Raw genomic sequence first — 26067 nt, 5'->3', positions numbered from 1 at the left:
CGTCTATGGAAACACCATTTGCACAGGAAATGTCATATCCTTCGCCACTGGCGCTTTTAGAATTCTTGTGATAACAAAATCTTAAAGGAAGATGTTGAATTGATAGCCACTTGCCAATGTGTCAGGCTCGTTAAGATTACTTTACAGATCTGGCCAGGTCAATTAGTTCTAAACTAAACCAAAAAAAAAAAAACTCCACAAAATGGTAGCTCTGGTAAACGAGGGCAATACAATGTCTGATTACCAAAGAGAGAGAAAGGCCCACAGTGGAACCAGGGTCACGTGATACACAAAACGGAAGTGAGCCAAGTGTCCATTACAGCTCGCGGCCAAACTTGAACGTCTCTGATCTCGAGAAACGTGAAGTTTTCCTCAATCAAGTCGGGGACAAATATCGATCACGTGACCAGCACTGACCAGCGATTGGGTCGTTTCGGCAGATCGATTTTCATGATAGCAAATAAACATGGTCAATATTTTAACTTCAATTTCAGGTACTTGATATTTTCTTTTCAACTACCGTGGTCAACATTGAGTGACTAGCAGCACGAATTGGCACACTGCTTTCTGGATAAGATAAAGTACTTCAAATACGCCCCCTGGTTAGTGTGGTGTGTGTGGGGGGGGGGAGAGAATGCTGAGAAAAATCTACTTCAGTCTGTGTCACTACAGCATCATGTGGCTATTTGGATTGGATGTGTGTTGCTCTTTTATGTGCATTTGATAGGGTTTGTAATAAGGAAATAGTGAAACTATGTATATCAACTGTTGCTCTCATTTACTTGATTCAGTTTAAAAGTGTTAATGACGATGCGATAACATTCGGTACATCTATCTACTAAAACACTAACTTCAGCGCGTCTTTCTGGCTTTCTTCTTCTTTCTTAATAGACTTCAAACCCTGGTCCCCAAAAAAATGGTTGTTTGCTAGAAAAACATATTTTTCAACCAAAATTGAATATTTTTATAACTCGGCGTGTCGAGTCAGTGAAGCTCATGGTTGCTACCACCGATAAGTCTCAAGTTCAAAACCTCGGCCAGATAGCTGGGGAAAACAAAATCTTCTAGGAGAGACAACTGCAAAATCAAACAACTGCTGCTTTATAGTTTGTTCTTGGTTCCACAGAGGCTATAGAAGCAAATCCAAAAAGAAAAGCAGGTTGAAATCAGAGTCAACGTCCTAAATGGCGCATAACCAGTTGACACGTAATACTTGATTGTGTTGGAGGGAATCCCTTCCAACACTGGAATTAAGAACGAAGAAGAAGAAAATAATAATTAAGAAATAAGTACAAAATGACTTCCGGTTTTACTAAGGCTAGAAATATCCAAACAAATAATTACTAGTAATATTATAGTAACTTAGCTAACACTTTTATTTTCAACTCGGATTAAAAGAGTCAGGGTGTTGTAGGGTGTTATATAATACAAAAAAAACAATCTGGGTATACCCCATTGACAGCTATTGTGTATTTTATCATGGAAAACAATTGTTGTGATTTTCATTGTTTTACTAACCTGGCCACTCCGGTTGACTTAAGGGAAGGGTTAAGAGCGGTGTTTTTAAATATTTGAATTGATAAAATAATCCTAAACTGCTTTTCAACGGCTTATAATTCAATACAAAAAATAATGTATAGGCTTTTTTATCCACAGTTACGATCTTTGCGATTTCAGCAGTAATTATTTTTAATAAAAAAAAAAAGTCTTCCAAAAATACTCCCCCATAGATACAAGATCCCAAGGCCTAGCCCCTTGACCCCGAAGTTAAAGACCACAACAAACAACAACAACAACACAACAACAACAACAGCGTAGGGATGGTGGACCCAAGCACCAAACATCAGGTTATAATCAACTTTTTAAATCAATTCCTCGAAAACTAATCCAGATCTCCGCCAACTGTATTGACCCACATCAGAAATAAACATCACCACCCCCCACCCACCAACCAATTCGCCGTCGATCTGCACCTTCGCTGCGAGGCAGATGCCCTCCATGACAACATCCTATCTCCTAAACAATGTGCATTTTTGGAAACTAATTATACACCGGGAGCCTGGCTAATTTTTGTATCAGGGGAGATCGTTCTTCCCGATAAGAAGTACTAGCCGAGGCTTAAAACTAGATAGGAAATGCAACAACAAAGTAATCCCTGATTATTTTTTTATTTTTTTTATTTTGGGGGGGGGGGGGGGGGGGGGGGGTAAAATTGTGGGGTTTTTTGCAAGCATTACACAACATGGGAACTCCCGTGTGGTGAAAATAATAACACTAAGCGCTTTTATATATATATATATATATATATATATATTATATTTATATATAATTATATATATATATATATATATATATATATATATATATATATATAACCTGTTGTTATTTTTTTATATAAAAACCTGTTATTTTTTTCGGATTGGTCCTATGTTAAAGCCCTTTATCTGTTGTCAAATATATCCAATTTAAATTCTTTTTATCCCGATTAAAATAAAAGGGAAAGTTTCCCGCTTTGTTGCCATGAAAAATAAGCACTGGCCGTTTTACCCCCTCTTCCTATATTCAAAGGTAGAACTGCTATTAAAGATATTTAGACCCGAAGTCAAACAATAAACCAAACTTGTCCGTTTTATTAGTTTACATAAGTGCAGGTACAGCTAATCCACAAAACTTAATATTAAAAAATAAATAATAAAAAATACACTCGTAAACCGCGTTTCTGAATGAAGTTCAACCCCCCCCCCCCCCCCCCCCCATACAAACAAACACTCATCTCTGTAATAAAGTGCTCATTATAATCTATCATTATTTATTCATCAAGACCAGGCGGCCTTCTCAAAGCCTCGCCCAGCCTAATGTAACTTGTCCATTTCGTCATCTTAGCTCCAATGACTCGCGTCAGATACGATACGTCATTCACCAGGGGACGTAATCCTCTCAACCTTTCCGTACTTCAGAGTTACTTGCTCTTAGAGCGGGGCTACTGTGCTCTGAATTCGACACACGCAAATCAAATACAAACGAAACAATCAAATCTTATTTTCTCATACGGGGTATTTCTTTTTCTTGAAGTTCGTCATATCGATTTGATACAATAAAATGTTTTTTTTTTCGCCCGCGGAGCACTACCTAGCCTGGCTAATGCTTGCATATCTGTAAACACATCTAGAATGTGAAAATCTTACAGATACACACACACAGATACGGAGAGACCAGACTTACCATTGATTGCCAACTTGCCTCGCTGTCTGTTGTCCAACTTCTTTGTCTCATGCCGTCCTTGATCTCCTCTTTCTTTTTGCCCTGCAGAAAAAACAAACAAAACACCATGAATATTGGATACACCTATACAAGAGGTCTTTTTTTTCAAACAAACTATGATGAATATTTTATACACCTATACATGGGGTCCTTTCTTTATACAGATTAGATTGGGAAGGGGGGGTGCTTAACACAGATCTACCGTGACATATCTAGCATCAATGAGAAACTCTGCTGTATTTACACTAGACGACATTATGGAAGTAATACAAAGATTAGCGGAGTGTTATAGTGAAGTTATACAAAGATTAGTGGGGTGTTATAGTGAAGTTATACAAAGATTAGTGGGGTGTTATAGTGAAGTCATACAAAGATTAGTAGAGTGTTATAGTGGGGGGGGGGGGCAATCAGACTTGTGTAGTGTTACAGTGGGGAGAGGCTATACACATATTATTGATGTGTTTAGTAAGCCAATATAGAAATTGAGAGTTTTAACATTTAACTTCAACACTCCGAGACCCAGGCTTACAGATCGCACTGAACCCACTATAACCCACTATAACCCAATCTAACCCACTATGGCCCAATACAACCCAATATCCAATGGCCCTCCCACTTGCCGCCCCACTCCCACAGGCAGGCTACCCCTAGCGCCTTTAATATCTCACTAAATCTAGCGTGTAGAGCCTACCCCCACCCCCTCCCCCAGTGATTTCCTATGTGCGGTTATGTGATGAACATACGGCATCAAACCTACACATACGGCCATATGAGGCTCACCACACGACATTGAAACAACGTGTGTAAGGTGACCCACACGGCATTAAAACCACGTATACGTTCATGTAAGGGTCACCACACGGCATTGAAACAACGTGTGTAAGGTGACCCACACGGCACGCATACGTTCATGTAAGGGTCACCACACGGCATTAAAACAACGTGTGTAAGGTGACCCACACGGCATTAAAACCACGTATACATTCATGTAAGGGTCACCACACGGCATTGAAACAACGTGTGTAAGTTGACCCACACGGCACGCATACGTTCATGTAAGGGTCACCACACGGCATGGAAACAACGTGTGTAAGGTGACCCACACGGCACGCATACGTTCATGTAAGGGTCACCACACGGCATGGAAACAACGTGTGTAAGTTGACCCACACGGCACGCATACGTTCATGTAAGGGTCACCACACGGCACTAAAACCACGCATACGTTCATGTAAGGGTCACCACACGGCACTAAAACCACGCATACGTTAATGTAAGGGTCACCACAAGGCACTAAAACCACGCATACGTTCATGTAAGGGTCACCACACGGCACTAAAACCACGCATACGTTCATGTAAGGGTCACCACGCGGCATTAAAACCAAGCATACGTTCATGTAAGGGTCACCACACGGCACTAAAACCACGCATACGTTCATGTAAGGGTCACCACACGGCACTAAAACCACGCATACGTTCATGTAAGGGTCACCACACGGCACTAAAACCACGCATACGTTCATGTAAGGGTCACCACACGGCACTAAAACCACGCATACGTTCATGTAAGGGTCACCACACGGCACTAAAACCACGCATACGTTCATGTAAGGGTCACCACACGGCACTAAAACCACGCATACGTTCATGTAAGGGTCACCACACGGCACTAAAACCACGCATACGTTCATGTAAGGGTCACCACAAGGCACTAAAACCACGCATACGTTCCTGTAAGGGTCACCACACGGCACTAAAACCACGCATACGTTCATGTAAGGGTCACCACACGGCACTAAAATCACGCATGCGTTCATGTAAGGGTCACCACACGGCACTAAAACCACGCATACGTTCATGTAAGGGTCACCACAAGGCACTAAAACCACGCATACGTTAATGTAAGGGTCACCACACGGCACTAAAACCACGCATACGTTCATGTAAGGGTCACCACACGGCACTAAAACCACGCATACGTTAATGTAAGGGTCACCACACGGCACTAAAACCACGCATACGTTCCTGTAAGGGTCACCACATGGCACTAAAACCACGCATACGTTCATGTAAGGGTCACCACACGGCACTAAAACCACGCATACGTTCATGTAAGGGTCACCACACGGCACTAAAACCAAGCATACGTTCATGTAAGGGTCACCACACGGCACTAAAACCACGCATACGTTCATGTAAGGGTCACCACACGGCACTAAAACCACGCATACGTTCATGTAAGGGTCACCACAAGGCACTAAAACCACGCATACGTTCATGTAAGGGTCACCACACGGCACTAAAACTACGCATACGTTCATGTAAGGGTCACCACACGGCACTAAAACCACGCATACGTTAATGTAAGGGTCACCACACGGCACTAAAACCACGCATACGTTAATGTAAGGGTCACCACACGGCACTAAAACCACGCATACGTTCCTGTAAGGGTCACCACATGGCACTAAAACCACGCATACGTTCATGTAAGGGTCACCACACGGCACTAAAACCACGCATACGTTCATGTAAGGGTCACCACAAGGCACTAAAACCACGCATACGTTAATGTAAGGGTCACCACACGGCACTAAAACCAAGCTACAGTTTCAGATACAGGACAGTCAAGTACTGTAAAAAATCGAAGACACGCCCACAAGTCCTGAATGACACACGGCTAAAAAAAATGTCCCAAGACTCTAGAGAGCTATAAAAAAAATATCACCAAATAAAAAAAAAACTACAGTTCGATACAACTTTAGACGAGTTTTTTTTTTTTTTTTTTTTTTTTTTTTTTTTTTTTTGCTTGTGTTTTCTGCGTACAATAATTCTCAGACAATTTTTTTCTTTGAACTCTATGCCTCTTTCGTTAATGTTTACAGCAGTTCAATCTATTATTACCAAAGCCTTTGGTGAGAAATATCAACATTATCCGTATTGGGTTCTCAAGCTACTTTACAATAGGGATTTCAATACAGCTATTGATGATTATAAATTGTCCAAGGGTACCAATGCTACATAATAAAAAAATTCTTTATTTGTAATAATATTACCAATTATTCTTTCTTCGTTCTAATTTGCAATATTGGAGAGACTGCCTCAAGAAAAAAATAAGTATTACATATCGTCATGTTTTAAGCCTAACGCTCCGTTGACTTAAGCCTGCTTTTCTTTCTGGATTTGCTTCTTCAGATTGTATCCATACAATATCAAATTGATAATGTTAAAACAAACTTTCTGCATATTAAACATTGAAATTTACATCTTTCAAAAAACATTTTTTTAAAAATGTTTGACTCTGATCTTAAATAATATTTCTTCAACAGATAGCGCTGAACGCTAAAAAGTGACGATAGTTAGGCTATAAACGCTATCAACAACACGCAAACAACTCAGGCGGTCTAAAATAGGAGCATCGAAAAACGTCAACTAAAGCCCAATTACAAGTATATTGATTTTCTTTTAGTCGTGAGTTCATGTTGGAAATAGAAGTTTGAAGATGAAAACTGTAATTAGGGTAGGTGGGCGGTATGGATCGGTTGCCAGAACAGATTCTTGTTTACACAGAGGGAACCTGGAGGGCCAATTTAACAGTGACCACTGCACTCAGGACAACGACGAGTGTCCACTGGTACTGTGATTTGTACACTAACTGACCAGTACATTGACAACTCTTTACACACACTGACCACTGCACTCAGTGAGTGTCCACTGGTACTGTAATTTGTACTCACTGACTAGTACATTGACAACTCTTTACATACACTGACCACTGCACTCATTGAGTGTCCACTGGTACTGTAATTTGTACACTCACTGACCAGTACATTGACAACGCTTTACATACACTGACCACTACACTCAGTGAGTGTCCACTGGTACTGTAATTTGTACACTCACTGACCAGTACATTGACAACTCTTACATACACTGACCACTACACCCAGGACGATGGCGAGTGTCCACTGGTACTGTAAGGTGTACACTCACTGACCAGTACATTGACAACTCTTTACATACACTGACCACTACACTCAGTGAGTGTCCACTGGTACTGTAATTTGTACACTCACTGACCAGTACATTGACAACAGTACATAATACATCTTTAACCTGATCAAAGAAAAGTCTTTACTTTTGTACTTTAGCCTGACTAAATAAACTTAACGCCCCCTTGAGTATCTTTAGCCAATCAAAAGAAAAACATGTCTTTTAGCCAGACCATGAAAAATTAACCTGAAGTATTGATCAACAAAAGTCAAAGCTCGTTATCACAGCATGCTTTTAACTAACAGATGACTGATTGTAGAATCATCAGGGAAATGGCACACACGAGTCGTGGTTGTAGAGAGCCAATATAGATAAGGGAAGACAAGAACAAGTTAGGGTCGAGATGGAAGAAAAAAACCTTTAGCATAAAATTAGGATGTTAGCCTAGCTGACCTCAACCCCACCTCCAAGCCCGCCCCCCACCCCTCAGCACACAGCGGCCAGTGGCACCAACTCTTTTATGTGAGAATAAGCAGCAGGCCAACCATCAAGTACAAATCTATCGCTAATAGCTTCCCCCCCCCCCCATTCTTCCACTCAAAATAACACACCCCTCTGGGGTCTGATGACAACCCACCATTACCCTCAGCTCAAGAACGCCCCCCTCTCTCCCCCTCCCCCCTCTAACAGTACCCCCTGTCTGAGGCTGCGCATATATCTAGCACCGATGCACATTTGACGTGCTTGTACAACCTCTTGGGCCATCGATCTAACACCAGCTATTTTTTTTTTTTGGGCCGCCGAATTCTGGAGCGTCAAGAAATAGCAGCCAGACAAGGTTCCATAAAGATATATCACGTGTTGTGGGGGGGGGGGGGGGGGAGGGAAGGCATATCACGTGGTTATTTGTGTAGCATTGCAAAAAATGATATCATAAACGCGAGGTAGGCCACATTCACATTTCGGCCTGCTACAAAGCCAACAAAAACAAGTCAACATGCATATCATCATTATAATTATTATGTTTATAGAAAAACGACAATTCTCATATATAATCCTAGAATCTACACAACTGTAATCCTAGGACCCACACAACTATAATCCTATGACCCACACAAACTATAACCCACACAACTATAATCCTATGACCCACACAACTATAATCCTATGACCCACACAAACTATAACCCACACAACTATAATCCTATGACCCACACAACTATAATCATATAACCCACACAACTAAAATCCTAGGACCCACACAACTATAATCCTATGACCCACAGAACTATAACCCAAGGCCCCATATACCATTACACCAGTACCGACGAACTATTAACATGCAATTAAATACAACTATAATTACAGGAAACGAATATCTGGCCAAATTTTCATTACCCTAAACATGCCATTATGACTTCATTAAAATTATTCATGATGTTATTACCTAATTGAAAGTCAATACAAACTGTTGACCATGCGAATAGACCTCGTTAACTCCGCGTGACTTTAATGTTTCTAATATTTAAGTAAGCAAACAAAAAGTCAATAACAGAAAACTACAACCATGCATGTACACAAAGCTAGTACGGATTAAGAGGCATTTTAATTATAGAAGGTCTGAGTAAGGGACGGTTGAATATCGTAGCAAATGTTAGGAAATACGTTTTTGGTCGACGTTATGGTGCTACGGCCTACATGGAGATTGTGTCAAGGTCAACATAAAGTGATGCTAAGGTCAACTCGCTGAAGTGATACCAAGGTCAACCTGTGAAAGTGATGTCAAGGTCAACCTGTGAAAGCGATGCCAAGGTCAACCTGTGGAAGTGATGGCAAGGCCAACCTGTGAAAGTGATGTCAAGGTCAACATGTGAAAGCGATGTCAATGTCAACCCGTGGAAGTGATGTCAATGTCAACATGTGAATGCGATGTCAAGGTCAGTCCATGGAAGTGATGTCAGGGTCAACACTGGAAGTGATGTCAATGTCAACATGTGAAAGTGATGTCAAGGTCAACATGTGAAAGTGATGTCAAGGTCAACATGTGGAAGTGATGGCAGGGTCAATACGACGACATGGTGCTACGGTCAACATGGAGAATGTTTCAAGGTCAACCTATAGACGTGATGTCAAAGTCAAGCGCTGTCCCAACACTCACGAATCCTGCGACACACAACTGCCAGAACAACATTGCATTGTAAAACATTTCCAGCCGAACCATTTAATACGGTCGTTATTTATCCACGGATGTGGAAAATGACAACGCTATTATTGACTGGAAAATTCGGATCAATCATTACTGTATAGCCGTTAAATCCTCTGTTTGTGGTGTTAGATTTTAGCGCTGGTTTTGCGGTTTTTTTTAAACAAACGAAAATCTTTATTCAAGAAAAAATACAGCCCTTGTTTTCGTTTATTTAATCTGGAATAATGTAGGGGTCGTTACATTCGCTTTAAAGCCTGACTACGGCGAAAAAGATTTTAGTAGTGGACTATTAAAGTATTATATACGTATAATATAAGACAGAAGAATATGGTACTGTCAGGACGTAGATAGGTTTTTGAGTATATAAAATAGAATGTCTGCACAGAGATGGCAGAAAATGATGAGGAAATCAACTGTGGTGCCCTAACGACCCCAGTGGTTAAGGACGAATAAGATTGATTGATACGGCATATCGTTGTGCCGACTAATTATGCGCCAAAATACTGAAGTGTTTAATCCTTTAGTATTCATAATTCTTCATATCAATAAATATTACCTTATTTATTTCTATACTCAACTTAAAGATTTTTTTTTGTACATTAAATGCTAACTAATCTGGGCTTCTAAGCGTCCAGCTATGTCACCCTGACCTTGATTAGCTATCATTTGTTGGGCCGCTCCGACTGACCTATGGTAAGTCCAATCTATGACCTATTGACGATATGCTCAGCTAATGTTGGATTGCAAACACCCCACTATTTTTACTGTTATACATTCGTGACAGAAGCCTATAGAGGAGGACCTATCAATGACGTCCGATCAGGCATGCCCTATCATAGATGGGTATCGAACCAGGTGATTTTGCTTAGCTCTATGTTTTAACAGCAATCGGCAGATCAAGAGACCGCCGTCATAACAGTCGCACAGGTTATGCTATGGGTTGCACAACTTACATGTGGTTTGGTCTGTAAAACAAACTACAGCAAACTACAACAAGTCGCAGATCTAGTCGTAAGTCTCGAGTTCGAATCCGGGTTCAAGTCAGTAGACCGTCCCTGAGTCCACCCAACTCTGATGGGTGCCTATCTCACGTTAGGGAAAGTAAAGGCGGCTGGGCATAGTGCTGACCACACTATCTCTTCATATGCCGAGGTCACAGAAACAAGTGAACTCTACTTCACTTGCCCCATAGACCGTCAGGTTTGAAAAGGGAACTTTACTTTTTTTTTACAGAGCTAGTTGTGTATAGGTTTGTCAAAGAAACAGCGCTTACAGTAGAAACCTTGTCAACCATTCCTTGTTAGATGTTTGTTTTTTGCAGATTAATTGTGTGTATAGAGTTAGACCTTTAAAAGAAATTACAACTACAGTAACAGATCTAGTTGTGTAAATGTTTGTCAAAGAACATCGATTACAATAGAAACCTGATCAACCATTCCTAGTTACATGTTTACTTTTCTTTACATCAAGCTTGCGCCATCATTCTTTCATGTTCAGCAGAGGCTCACATGTGATAATAAATACGAGCTTCAATCCAGTGTGGAAACTGTTTTCGTTTTGTTTGCTGGTTGAAATAATATACATTAGATAAAATGCGATGACAGACGAACGTGTTTTGTTAGCAGACGTTTAGAAAATTGTGTTCTTTATTTAAATTCTGAAGAAGTTTACATTCAAATTCAGATGAACAATAAACCTTTATCCCCCCCCCCTCCTTCCCCACCCTCTAGCATGTTTCCTATGCTTGTATTCTCACACAAACCTTAGCTCTTCACAAAATTTTCGCTTGGGTCAAGGAAATCATCAATCTTGCAGATCATCATCAACATGCCCCATCCCGTCCCTACCCGAGGTCCATCCTGACAGGTCAGCCATTTGCTGTCATCATGCTGGGCCAGGCTATAATTAAGTCAATGCATTCAAAGACAGAATTCAATGGACGCGGCGTCGTTGGCGGGCTATTGGCTTTTTTGTTCGCGGTCCTTGTGTTACGCCAGAACAAATTATTTAGTTTCAAGAAATCCCTGGGAAAACGATACAATGGTTTGAACATTGCGACATGCATTGTAAACATCAGTAAACGGATGGGGATGGCTTCAGCGCCATGTTTAGCATTAAACTCAACTTGTTCGTTAACTCGGTCAGTGATCTAAAATACAGGTAAAAATTTATTTTAAGGGCTTAAGGGCTCGGTGTGGTCGGGTCGGTAAAGCTTATGGTTGCCAAGCCAAAACGTCCCAAGTTTGAAACCTCCGGGCAGATGAGGCTCGTTAGCTGGGGACATAGCTCATCTTGGCGAGAAAACTCCAAAATCAAATAACTGCCGTAATTTTTAACTATTTTGTGTTTTTGGATGGACAAAAACAATGGAAGCAAATCTAAAAGAAAAGTAGTCTGAAATCGGAGTCCCTTACAACATTACAATTAAGAACGAAGAAGAAATATGTCTGAGAACAGGTTAGTCGTAAACTGATAGAGACGCCGTCTTCATGACTTTTTTTCTCTACAACAAAATAAGTTTGGTCAGGATCTATAAGCAATGACAAGTTGAGCGACTTATTTCAATATATTTTTTTTCGCTTTAAATCAACAGGTATTTAACACTAGTTGGCTTGTCTAGATGTCAACAGTTTCTCATAAACTTTATCGTAAAACACAGAATTTTAATTAACAACAAAGCTTATTATACATTTAAATAAATAAAAACAAAAATTAACTTCTAGACCAAAAAACAAATACAAATTATATATCTAAAAATATCACCAACAAACCCAACTATACATCTAAACAAATCACGAACAAACCCAACTATACATCTAAACAAATCACCAACAAACCCAACTATACATCTAAACAAATCACCAACAAACCCAACTATACATCTAAACAAATCACCAACAAACCCAACTATACATCTAAACAAATCACCAACAAACCCAACTATACATCTAAACAAATCACCAACAAACCCAACTATACATCTAAACAAATCACCAACAAACCCAACTATACATCTAAACAAATCACCACCATCTCAATTAATCAGCTGATAAAACCAACAGCTCGACTCAATCATTCTCCAAAACAGAGCCATTCATTATCCTCGGGTGATTTATTAGCGTGTGACAAATACTAGATCCATGCGAGATAAACATACACAGTGTTTCTCAGCTGACGGCTGTGGCATTTAGTTGAGAGCCTTGCACATCGAATTTAAAGCAACTTGGCTTCTTTATAATTAAGCTCAACTGTATCGCCATAAGTTTAGCTTTACAATCTTACAATAGGTCCCAAGTCACTAAACTTAACAGTTGCAACCTGAGTTCAATGTATAGATCTACGAGAACAATACAATTACTACGGGCGCTAAGACTGATAAAATGTACATTCATAAAACAGTATTGACAAAAATATTTCTCATTCATGTACTTAAACGACCGGTGGATTTACACACACAACGTATCGAACTGCACACACACCTGACAGATATATACACAAGACAAATAGATCTACACACGACCACTACCGACCCATAGACCTTCACACACAAGACATACATCACTCACGACCCTTATATATATTCACACACGACCACTCACGACCCATAGATCTACACACAATGACTTACAGATCTACACAAGACCTATAGATCTTCACGCTATGACTTATAGATCTACACGCAATGACCTATAGATCTACACGCAATGGCCTATAGACCTCAATGATATGACCTATATCGATCCATACATGACCTACATCGATCCATACATGACCTACATCGATCCATACATGACCTACATCGATCCATACATGACCTACATCGATCCATACATGACCTATATCAATCCATACATGACCTACATCGATCCATACATGACCTACATCGATCCATACATGACCTATACACAACAGAGGAGACGTCAACCACCAAGGGAGACCACCACACTCACCTGCAACTTCATGTCCCGACGGACCAGGCTCGGCCTACACTCCCCCCTCTGGCTGACCGCCGCCGGGGTCCGCTGTCTCACAGGTGAGTTGGGCGTGGTCCGCGACACCGGGTGTCTCCCACCACAGGTGCCGCTCCCTGAGGCTGGCCGCTGGGTGCCCCCCTGCAGGCCTGACCTCCCGTGAAACAGCCCGTGCACACCGGAATGTCTGATGGGTGAGTTGGGCGTGCTCAAGGGCAACTTGGTGGAGAATCTATCCTGGATTCTATCGAACAGCCCTGAAACGTTATCCTCGAATAGTTTACTCAGCTCCATGGCTCGTCATTCAACTAATCCAGTACACGAAAACACCGAACATCACCGCAGACAAGTCCAATCAATCACTGTTTCTTTATTTTATTTTTTTTAAATTAATTATCGGGAAAACCCCGTAATCGCGGGTTAATTAACATCAATAAAACACCGGCATCGCTCATGCTAGGCCGCGCCGTGCCTGTAAACAAACATCCAGTTAATGAAAGTCGTTAAAGTTGTAGGCAAGTTTTGTTGGACAATTGAAACGCCAGGGATGGCAGGCTGTAATTCAATATTACCGCACACTTCATTCGGGGAAAATCTATTGGGGGCGGGATCAATAGTCGATAGAAAGGGGTATTCGATGTCGGCAATTAAACGCAGGCGAATGAACAGATTATAAAGGGGCGATAAATCACAGAGAACAACAAAAAAGGGGAGGGGGGGATAATGGCTGCTGGTCACATTAATGGCCTGTGGATCACGCTGATCAAATGTTACAGGGAATGTACAGGCAGTTATGTAAAACATTCACTTTGTTGTAGGTATAAAGTAGATACATGGGTCACATTTTACAATGCATGTGCAGGTATGAATCGTACACAGCTTGCTCCTTAAAAGAACCCTTAGAGCCGATGAAGAGGTGTCCATCTGTTTCTACGGCCTATGCCCTGCTGCCTCTACATTCCCATCTCGCAACAGGTACTCAAGAAAAACTGCTTAAAGTTTAGAACAGTGTTGGGCCAGGAATGTGGTACGATGTGTGACGAGGAAAATGTACAGCGAATAAAAGGTACGAGGAGGAAATTGGAAAATGTATGACGTGGAAAATAGACGATTTGGAAAATAGATGAAGTGGGAAATAGACGATTTGGAAAATAGATGAAGTGGGAAATAGACGATTTGGAAAATAGATGAAATAGAAAATAGATGGAATAAAAAATAGATGAAATGTAAAATAGATGAAGTGGAAAATAGACGACTTGGAAAATAGATGACGTGGAAAATAGACGATTTGGAAAATAGACGATATGGAAAATAGATGAAATGGAAAATAGATGAAATAGAAAATAGATTAAATGGAAAATAGATTAAACGGAAAATAGATGAAGTGGAAAAAAGATGACGTGGAAAGTAGATGATAAAATTGGAAAATTTATGACGTGGAAAATAGACAATGAAGAAAATAGACGACATGGAAAATAGACGACGCGGAAAATAGACGACGCGGAAGATATACGGCGCACGACGTAACCTCCCACCAACAGGAGACGATGCACCGGTACAATCACGTACAAGATGAGTACAAATAAGTGCGTACATAACCTGAACCTATACACCTGTTGCGCTATAAATAGAAATTTACACGACACTTAGCAGGCTGAGCATTATTACCGATTAATGTGATTAAGTGACGCAACACACAGTGTTATTGTTTTGTTGATTATTGAAGTAGATATTGCGTAATACAAGAAATCGATGGGCGAGTAAATGGCCGGTCAATATATAGAAAAACATCGATGAACAAAAGAAAGGCTGAACAAGATACTAACACCTGAATGATGGACAAAAGCTTGGATCAGATAGAGATAGAGATTAGATTACATTAATGTATGAATGAAATACTTTAAACATTAAAAAAATATATAAAGGATTGAAAAAAATAATTCCGGAATGACGAAATGCGTGAAAAAATGAAAATGTGTCAAAAGAACATTAATTAACACACACATACCAATTTATGTAAGTAAGAAATGCTATTTTTTTTAAATAAATAAACGTCAATGATAGATAAAGGCAGTTACGACAGACATTATACAAAAATCGGCCAGCCAGTAGAAAGAAAGCTGAGCTATATTTAGGAGAAACGTCAATGAATGAATGAAAGAAAGTGTAGACAAGAGCCATCAATAAAAATTAGGCAAGCCCGGACTTAATGGCGTGTCGGTCTCCACGAATATCTTATTGACATCCAGGAATATCTTGACATCAAACGTCGTTTAGTCCCCCTACTCCTAAAACGTCATTCAACCCTCCTACGCCTACACACATGGTGTAACCCTCCTACGCCTACACACGTCATTTAACCCTCCTACGCCTACACACGTCATTTAACCCTCCTACACCTACACACGTCATTTAACCCTCCTACTCCTACACACGTCATTTAACCCTCCTACACCTACACACGTCATTTAACCCTCCTACGCATACACACTTAGCCTGTTGTGTTCTAAAAATAGCTGCTCTTAGGGACGCACGTGTTGACGTCACCAGAGTGTGTGTGCTCACGTGCACGCGTGACGTATCAATAGACCTAGCCCCGGCTTAACATTTCAACTATTTTTATGGATCAATCACTGGTATTGATTACACGCAGATCGCTGTTACAGGGCGACTTAAAGTAACTCTTAACAGCTTAATGTCTGTCTCAATGTGTGTCAATGTCTGTTTCAATGTCTGTTTCAATAGCATTCTCAAAATCTGTCTCAATGTCTATTTCAATGTCTGTCTCAATGTATGTGTCAATATATGTTTCAATATCTATTTCAATGTCTGTCTCAATGTCTATTTCAATGTCTGTCTCAATGCATGTGTTAATGTCTGTATCAATGTCTGTCCCAATGTCTGTCTCTATATCTGTCTCAATGTCTGTCTCAATTTCTATTTCAATGTCTGTCTCAAAGTCGGTCTCAAAGGTTGTCTCAATGTCTGTCTTAATGTCGGTCTCAATATCTGTTTCAATGTCTGTTTCAATGTCTATTTCAATGTCTGTCTCAATGCATGTGTCAATGTCTGTCTCTATATCTATCTCAATGTCTGTCTGAATGTCTGTTCAATGTCTGTCTCAATGTCTGACAGCAGAACTGAAGTATTATTTCCCAAAATTGGCACGGTATACAGAATAAGCCGGTCAGTTTTAACAGTAATTAACGGACCTGTTTCTGTCTATAAGCGTATAGAAAAAAACACATGTTCCCAACATTCAGACCAGAAATTTTATTTCTAAATGTTCCGTAACCAAAGTCTATTCCAAAATTAAATGGCTTAAAATAAATACCAAAAACAAAAGTCCTTAATTCTAAATGTCAGTGAGACATCCGTGCCTAAGTCGGTTCCAAAAATATCCGACCAGAATACCAACAACAAAAGTCTTCTTTCTAAATGTCAGTCAGACTTAAGTAACTAAACTATGCTCCTAAACATCGGACAAGAATACCAACAACAAAAGTCGTGTTACTAAATGTCCGTCAGACTTAAGTAACTAAACTATGCTCCTAAACATCGGACAAAAATACCAACAACAAAAGTCTTGTCACTAAATGCCTGTCAGTAAAATAAACAAAACCACAATGTACTTCATCATTGTGCTTGAGCACAGAAAGAAAAGTCTGAATACCAATCTAGAGGCTACAGAAGTATTCTCGTAAAGCTACCTGCGGGTATGGTGGCAATACCATTGTGATGCCAATCTAGTGGCTACAAACAGAGGCACGCATTCTAGTACAGCTAGTTGCGGGTATGGTGGCACTACTATTGTAATGCCACCGTTTGCTATTTACCCGCTCCACTGTTCAGCTATTGTTTGTCATATTTTTCACACTCTTGGCATGACAAAATCTACCCAGAAACAAAACACACAACGATTTAAGTCTATAGCAGGAATAATAGGCTAAACAATCGACATTTCGCTTCAGAAATATTCCAGTGACGTCATTAAACTGTTTTTGTTTTTCTTTTTTTCTTATTATTTGCAATTTAAAAAAACCACTACAATTTACGGTTGTTAAAAAATAAATTAGAATTTTGCTTAGTAAACTCCGTGGCTGACGCTCCTGCCCTATCTATAACAAAAAATAACTAATGAATTGTTAGTCCACCATCCTAGAATAAGTAATGCTGACATCAAGTCCCCACAGTTCAAATAAAACGCAGGTATCTACATACTGGGTTGTCATGGTAACCAAGAAATGCCGCTAAGCCCACGAACCACGAAGAGCGGATGTTTGCAACGGTCACCGACGCGAGTAGCGTTGACACACGCAACGTACACACGACAGTTGGGCCATCCACATGTGACACCAAACACGACAGTTGGGCCATCCTGATGTGACACCACTACAAACACGACAGTTGGGCCATCTAGATGTGTGACCAAACACGACAGCGGGGCCATTGGGACATCACTACAAACAGTTGGGCCATGGAAATATGATATCACTTACGGGCCATCGCTTGTAAATATCATGAAATCACAATTATAAAACACAACTGCCGGAAAATTATCTCTCCAAAAGAAACTCACAGGTAACACTACTTCTCACAATACCAATATCACATTTAACAACAGACCCTACACCACCTAACCTCTACGTTTGACACGTGTATCAGAGCCAAGCATATTAAATTTCTGGTTTATTATTAGTAACAATGCCCACACAAATCTATTCTCTCGACATAATTAGCACGTATTGATCCTCACATATTAATCAGTATATTAAAATTTCCGCTGAGACAGCTGTTTTCATGTCGTGAAAACTGGACGAATGAACTTTTTTTTTCTCTAATCTATTACAGGTGAAATTCATATAATACTAATCCCATGGACACGTCGAGATTACAGTGTGGATATTAGCACGGATTTGTCCGTTTACCTCTGGCGCAGGTGAGTGGTCGCGGTAGGTGAATGTGGCTCACAAATTGCTCACGGTACGGCTCACAAATAGCGACAGGGCGGTACGGCTCACAAATAGCGACAGGGCGGTACGGCTCACAAATAGCGACAGGGCGGTACGGCTCACAAATAGCGACAGGGCGGTACGGCTCACAAATAGCGACAGGGCGGTACGGCTCACAAATAGCGACAGGGCGGTACGGCTCACAAATAGCGACAGGGCGGTACGGCTCACAAATAGCGACTAGGCGAGCGACAGACGGCTCACAAATAGCTTCAGACGGCTCAGCAATAGCGTCAGATGGCTCACCAATAGCGTCAGATGGCTCACTAATAGCGTCATACGGCTCACAAATAGCGTCATACGGCTCACAAATAGCGTCATACGGCTCACAAATAGCGACAGACGGCTCACCAATAGCGTCAGACGGCTCACTAATAGCGTCATACGGCTCACAAATAGCGTCATACGGCTCACAAATAGCGTCATACGGCTCACAAATAGCGACAGACGGCTCACCAATAGCGTCAGACGGCTCACTAATAGCGTCATACGGCTCACAAATAGCGTCATACGGCTCACTAATAGCGTCATACGGCTCACAAATAGCGTCATACGGCTCACCAATAGCATCAGACGGCTCACCAATAGCTTCAGACGGCTCAGCAATAGCGTCAGATGGCTCACCAATAGCGTCAGACGGCTCACAAATAGCGTCATACGACTGACAACGAAACACAAGGTAAGAAGTGCACCGACACAGTGACTGAACATATGAATCCATCTGTGGTCTCCTGCACATTCTTGTGACGTCAAATACATACAAATCTAATCCTGCCGATCGACCAAATCAACTAGTCACTACACCCGGCGTTGTGCGAGGTGGTACTCACGTGCACGCGCTGAGGAACGGGGGAGCGGCGGTCAATGATTGGGGGAGGGAGGTAATCCGTGGTTTGAGGAGGAGGTGGGTAAGCTATCATTTGGGAGGTGGGTCAGCTATGATTTGGGAGGGAGGGAGGTAATCCATGATTTGAGGAGGAGGTGGGTCAGTTATGATTTGGGAGGAGGGGGGTCAGCTATCATTTGAGAGATGGGTCAGTTATGATTTGGGAGGTGGGTCAGTTATGATTTGGGAGGAGGGGGGTCAGCTATGATTTGCGAGGGAGGGAGGTAATCCATGATTTGAGGAGGAGGTGGGTCAGCTATCATATGGGAGGTGGGTCAGTTATGATTTTGGAGGAGGTGGGTCAGCTATGATTTGGGAAGTGGTGGTCACTAGATGAAAAGTATTAGAGAGAAACGATAGAGAGAGAGAGATAAAGAATGTGGTGGAGGGAAAAGTGGATGGGGAGAGATGTGGATGGGGAGAGATGTGGATGGGGAGAGATGTGGATGGGGAGAGATGTGGATGGGGAGAGATGTGGATAGGGGAGAGATGTGGATGGGGAGAGATGTGGATGGGGAGAGATGTGGATAGGGAGAGATGTGGATGGGGAGAGATGTGGATGGGGAGGGATGTGGATGGGGAGAGATGTGGATGGGGAGAGATGTGGATGGGGAGAGATGTGGATGGGGAGAGATGTGGATGGGGAGAGATGTGGATGGGGAGAGATGTGAATAGGGAGAGATGTGGATGGGGAGAGATGTGGATGAGGAGAGATGTGGATGAGGAGAGATAAACAAACAAAAAATTAAAAAAAAAAAGATAAGAGGGTTAGTTTTCGAAATGTGTGGAGTGGGATGAAGAGATTTTATCTGAGATGAAAATTGGGGAGGATAGAAGAGGCTAGAGGGTTTAAAGGGTTTATGTGTGGTGGAAAGGGGGTGTAAGAGAGAGGCAATTACAGAGGGAGGATTTCACCTTAATTACAACGTGTTATGTAACAACAACAAAAAAAATAGACATATGCACACAATCGCACCAAGAAAAAACAAAGCAAATAGGATAATCGGGGGTATCTTTAGTTTGAATGACAAAATACCAGAAGAAACAGCGACTGTGATTGCGAGACAAAGAAAAGGTGGCGAAACAAGAAAAAATTTCTGCAACGAGCTCCTAAATAAAAATATCAAATCCATTACAAAAGAGGCCGTTACGCGAAATAAAATTAGATTCATAATCAGATTAGTGATGATGCAAGGTTCAGAGAAAAGGGGGGGGGGGGGTGAAAATTTTGTCCAGCAGGAAACAAGAAGCAACACAATCGTGTGCGACAGCCACGCCAAAAGCCGATGAATGAAAAACGGTGGTCAACGGAGCTGCTGTTGAGATCATTGATTACCCGCAACCCACGCACGTAGGGGCAAACAATCCAGCCACGCGGAGTTATCTTCCTTGACAAGTTAAAATCTTGCATTCCTCGCACACAAAAAAAAAGAGAGAAGAGAAAGTACCGCTTTCATCTATAAAGCTCAGCCTTATTGCATTTCGTTTAAAATATTTTAAAATCGATCAAAAAAAAATCTAAAAGCCTGCCATCTGTATTTTTTTTTTCGAATATATTTTTTATTCAATTAAAAACTGCATCGCGCCAGTATCAATTTCTCCAACGCTACGAGCAGCTACGCTAATATCTAATCAATAACATCTCCGGCCGTAGCTGTCTTCTATTCTAATAAGGAATCTTCGCCGAAATAACGGTGTAAAAATGATAGCTCGATGATTGCGATGGCAGAAAAAAAATCCAGAAAACGTTACACGCCATCACCAATAAAACATCGACAACATATCACGAACACTGGATCTCGGCTCCAACCAAACTATGCCTGCGTGTGTTGGTCGCCTGTAGAATATTGTTCAACACAGAGAGCCCATTTAAAACACAAGTGGTCCATGAATAATCATGTAAAACATTAACTGTAATGTGAGCACCGTGTTTCCTCGTGTAGAAGACGCAAGAGAATGTATGCAACATGTAAAACAACAATATAATTTCAGCCCCATGTAAAAATCGTTTATAGTTTCGGCCAAGATAATGTAGGCCCTATGTAAAAAAACTCAAGAATTTATTATTCCCATGTAAAACAACCATGATAATGTAAGTTAAGATCCTTTTTAGACCTAGCGATCCTTTTAGACCTAGCGATCCATTGGACAAATAGAGTTCATATGTTTCTCGGTGTTATGGTCAACACTATACCCAGCCGACTTTACTTTCAATAACTGAAGTCAGATACCAATCAGTGCTGGGTGGACTCAGGGGAGTCCTACAGTCACAAGTCCTAACTGAGATCCGAACTCGAGACCTTCGGACTAGCAGTAAAACTCTTTATGTTAATGTGAATCCTTGGTCAAACACATCAGACAATGTAAGCCTAAATAAAACACGACAGAAAATATAAAACCTATTAGACACTGTAAACCAACGTAAATCAAGACAGATACTGTAAACCCGTGTAAAACACGATAGATACTGTAAACACACGTAAAACACGATAGACAATGTAAAACCATGTAAAAACCGATAGATACTGTAAACAATGTAAAACACGATAGATACTGTAAACCTATGTAAAACGACAGATACTGTAAACCCTGTAAAATCTGTGACCACCACGCCGTGACTAAACAACACCACCCAGGTGATAAAAAGCACACGTCATTTAAACCAGGAATTCATTAGAGACCGTCTTCTGACACCCCAGTTGTGGGCTATTTGGTTTATGGGCAGGAATCGATTACCACTTGCTCCCTCGGCGGTCACTATCATGACGGCTTGTAGTAGGTCCAAGTTATAGATCGATACTAAGCTAGACTCGCATGTTGCCAGTCCCTAGTCGTTGGAGCATTACTTCCCTTTAGGACTCGAGACATTTAAGGTTATCCTTTTTTTTTTAAAGTCCCGTTTCGGTACTGTCTAGACCACTGGTTCCCAACCTGGGGGTCGCGACCCCCCTGGGGGTCGCAAAGGTCTTTCTGGGGGGTCGCCAACTGGTATACTAAACCTTAGTAATTTGAAACAAAACATAAGTATTTAGAAGAATTTTTTAAATTCGGCTTTATTAACATCACTGGAAATGTAATAGTGAAAAAAAAGCACACTGTACAAAGTTGTTCACGAATCTATGAAATCTTCAAAACGAAAACGTCATTTGAGACGAGTCATTCGGAACACACCAAAAAATATATGGAGTTCATTCGTCGATAAGAAGCTAGTTGCAAACGCCAGAGACTTGATCGAACAGGAAGTTTTCACCAGCATTAGTGCAAGCATCAAATGAAGTCGCGATAGAAAATGCCAAGCAAAAAAAAAAAAAAAAAAACAATAGGAGAAAATCTCATCAAACGCTGCATGTACGTAAATGTTAAATAACACATTTTTATTGAAATTAAGTTTTCACCATTGTTTGCTTTTCAAGTTGATAAATCAACAGACGTGAGTTCGTGTTCGCAGTTGCTGGTCTGTGTCTATATTCATGCGGATGATAGGAAAGAAGAGTTGCTCTTTTGTGAAGATAGCATGGAGAAAATAAATACCTTTTTTGAAACGGGATGATTAAAATGGGTTAGAACGGCTGTGGGGGTTTGTACGGATGGTGCGCCATCTATGTTTAGCTCAAAATCGGGCTTTCAGAAAACAGAAAATATTTAGCTCCCTAACCACTGCCCTAACCAATCGACATCAAGGGTCCATTGCTAGTATAAGTCGTAAATTATATAAAATCTGTAGCCTTCAAAGAACTGAGCAAAAACATTAATTAGATCACGAGGTTCTGCTCTTCTACACTACAGTACGCTGACTGTCAAACAAAATGTTGTAAATTGTGTTTTTGAATTGAAATCTGAAATCAAATTGTTCTTGGAAGTGCAAAGGAAACAAGACTTGTTGGTATACTTAAAACGACATAGAGTGGTTGGAGAGAGTATCATACCTAGCAGATGTGTTTGAACATCAAGATAAGCTTAACCTGAAGCTTCAGGGAAAATGAACGAATATTATAACTTTCAATGATAATCTCGGGGAATTTATATCAAAGCTGCAAAATAGGTAAAGAAAATAAATCTTGGAAATAGTGTAAATTTGAGAAACTCTGCGGTGTGGTAGATGAAACTGATTGCGAGATAATTAATATTTTGAAAGAAGCGATTTCTGTGCATCTTGAATCTCTTGAAAGCGAACTGCATCGCTATTTCTCTGAGCTGAAAAAAGAAGAATCTCCATTTACGCATTACCCATTGTCTTCTTCCCTTGATGTTGCCAGCATTCCCGATGAATTACAAGATGAATTCTTTGATTTGCAGAATGATTCCGAGTAAGATGAAAAACTGCAGACACAATTTTGGTGTAGTATTCACCATTCATACCCAAAAGTAAAATTGATTGACTTTTCGAGAATATTTACAACACTATTCTTCACTTAAAAACAAAATTAAGATAATTATAATGACATAGGTTGGCGTTAACAAAATTTTTTTTTAATTAAAAACTTAACCACGAAGGTTTAGTGAATAGTATGCAATTTTACTCATGCTATTAAAACAGTTATCAAGAGTAGTTCATATTGAAAGTCTACTAGAAAATCTTATTTTAGTGCTTATTAATTTCCATACTAATTTCGGCTTTTTAATTCTATGGGGGTCGCGGGTCACTTACTTTTTATAAAAGGGGGTCGCCACTCGAAAAAGGTTGGGAACCACTGGTCTAGACATTCAAGTTCAACTCAAATTTTAATGTACCAATCGTGCAGAGTCTGAAATGTCTGAGTCATAGTTCGGAAACATTTTTTATTTATGTGTCCATTATTTTTTCTTCCGGTAATCGTATTACTGATCTGAAGCACCGAATAGACTTGTAGAAGTACCACTACAAGTCCTTCATGCAAGCTCCCCCGTATTTTGAAAGCTTCTATTTAATCCTTTCGGCATGTAGAGCTAGGAAATACACTTTATAAGTAGTGTAATTTCTAAATCCAGTCACTTTTATTCTCCCTAATGAGTGTCCGGTACCGATTAGAGCTGGGTGGTCTCAGGGACATCCAACGGGCGATTCCATTAAACATGTGTACTGTGTTCATAATCGCTCTGGTATCAATCTTATTATTAACGAGAAAAATGGCCCGTTGAGGAAGGGTACAACGGGCGCTAGGCTGATAGTGCTGTCTCTTTTCTCTAAACTAAAACCAACCCACCCACCCCCCCACACACACCGCCCCCCCCCACCCCCACCCCCACCCAATCACCCCCCCACCCCCCCCCCCCACACACACCGCCCCCCCCCCCCCCCACCCCCCAAAAAAAAAAATGTCTACCGTCCCATTCAACGAAATATAATTATATACTTTTTCCAGTGTCCGCCCCCTCCCCGAAAATTCTACCCCCGCCCCCGAAAATTTCAAGTACCCCCACCCCTCTCCGGGGAGGAAAAAGTCTGAAAGAAACGCTGGTGTCGCGCTTAGCCACTACCCGAAGAATTGCATTAAAGAAATTGCAAGAAAACCACTTTTTAGATTAGACACATTAATTAGGCGGTAATTTATCATAATTTTATTTTAGTAAAAGAACTCTTCTAGATATGAGAGTCTATCTCGCAAATTATCTCATCTACTAGTATTTGATTACGAATGTGTGCGTACTTTGGTATTGAACGCGAATCAAACACAGTTTTAACAAAATTAATAAATCAAACCCCGGTTTAACTAAATTATTAAAGTAAACCCCGGTTTAACAGAATTGATACAACTCCCACAATAATCTCATAAGTATACAGATTTTGTTACCCATATCACGCCTGTCAAATTTCTCACAGAAGTCGTTCGAACCTTGCAACAGACAGCGTTATTTCTTCAAGAAGAGAATAAATCGTCGTGTATTTTACAGACGTCCATTGTAGAGCTTTGATAGAAAGATGAAACACGGACACTTGAATGAAGGGGGGGGGGGTGGGGGGGCCGCAGGGGAGGGTGGGGTAGGCCGCAGGGGAGGGGGGGGGACGCTGAAGCAGGACACTGTGATCAAACACAGAGTAATCTGAATATTTAAGTTCTGTGGGAAGGGGAGTGAAGACAGAATGACGGATAAAGACGACGGTTGTGAGCATGATTGGGGAGGGAGTGGGGGGGGGGATAAACGCTCAAGCGAGCGAGAGCATTTACAATATGGTAATCTTTCACAGCAGACAGGTTTCAACAACATACAGATGGACACGTCTTATCTCAGTGTAGAGGTCTCAACAGGATGTTTGTAGAGACATGTCTCAACACACTGTAGAGTCTACAGCAGGGGTCTCCAAACTTTTCAGACCGAGGGCCGCATCGACTATCAAATATCAGTTCGGGGGCCAGAGTTTCTTCAAGGCATATTTTCGGTGCTATGGATTCCCCCCCCCCCCCGAAAAACGTCTACAGCCCCGCCCCCCCCCCCCCCAAACAAAATATAATTTATATAGCAATTTATATAGGCATATATACAAAGTGGTTTCCCCCCCCCCCCCCCCCCCAGAGAAACAATCTGAAAGAAACACTGTTGGGGGCAGACAACACACTCGAGGTTCAAGTTTGCTCTCAAATTATTCTATATCTATGGTTGAGCCCACGTGACCTTTTTAAATTCGCCATCTTCACCACAGGATTCAGTACACTGCTAATTTCCATATATTTAGCACTCAAAGTTTGCTGATGAATATTAGAGTGCAGGAGCATTGGTTGTAGAATATTTTTCTCATTCGCTTGTCCAACCAAGCCTT

At 41.0% G+C, this 26067-nt stretch overlaps 1 protein-coding gene across 1 annotated transcript in view; it reads right to left on the bottom strand.

Annotated features, from left to right (window-relative positions):
- Positions 1–3113: 3113 nt before the first annotated feature.
- Positions 3114–26067, bottom strand: part of LOC131932395 (TBC1 domain family member 1-like) — a 52326-nt gene continuing 29372 nt past the window's right edge. The window contains exon 10 of the mRNA XM_059289325.1: positions 3114–3303. Within this exon, the coding sequence (XP_059145308.1) occupies positions 3166–3303 (138 nt within the window). The 3' untranslated portion in view covers positions 3114–3165. The remainder of the gene's footprint in view (positions 3304–26067) is intronic.

The sequence above is a fragment of the Physella acuta genome, unplaced genomic scaffold, assembly GCF_028476545.2.
Source record: "Physella acuta isolate Inbredline_101_S28 unplaced genomic scaffold, ASM2847654v3 ptg002160l, whole genome shotgun sequence".
In the NCBI taxonomy this organism is placed as follows: domain Eukaryota; kingdom Metazoa; phylum Mollusca; class Gastropoda; family Physidae; genus Physella; species Physella acuta.
Note: the sequence above shows the minus strand (reverse complement) of the source record. Positions and strands in the feature narration are given on the sequence as shown.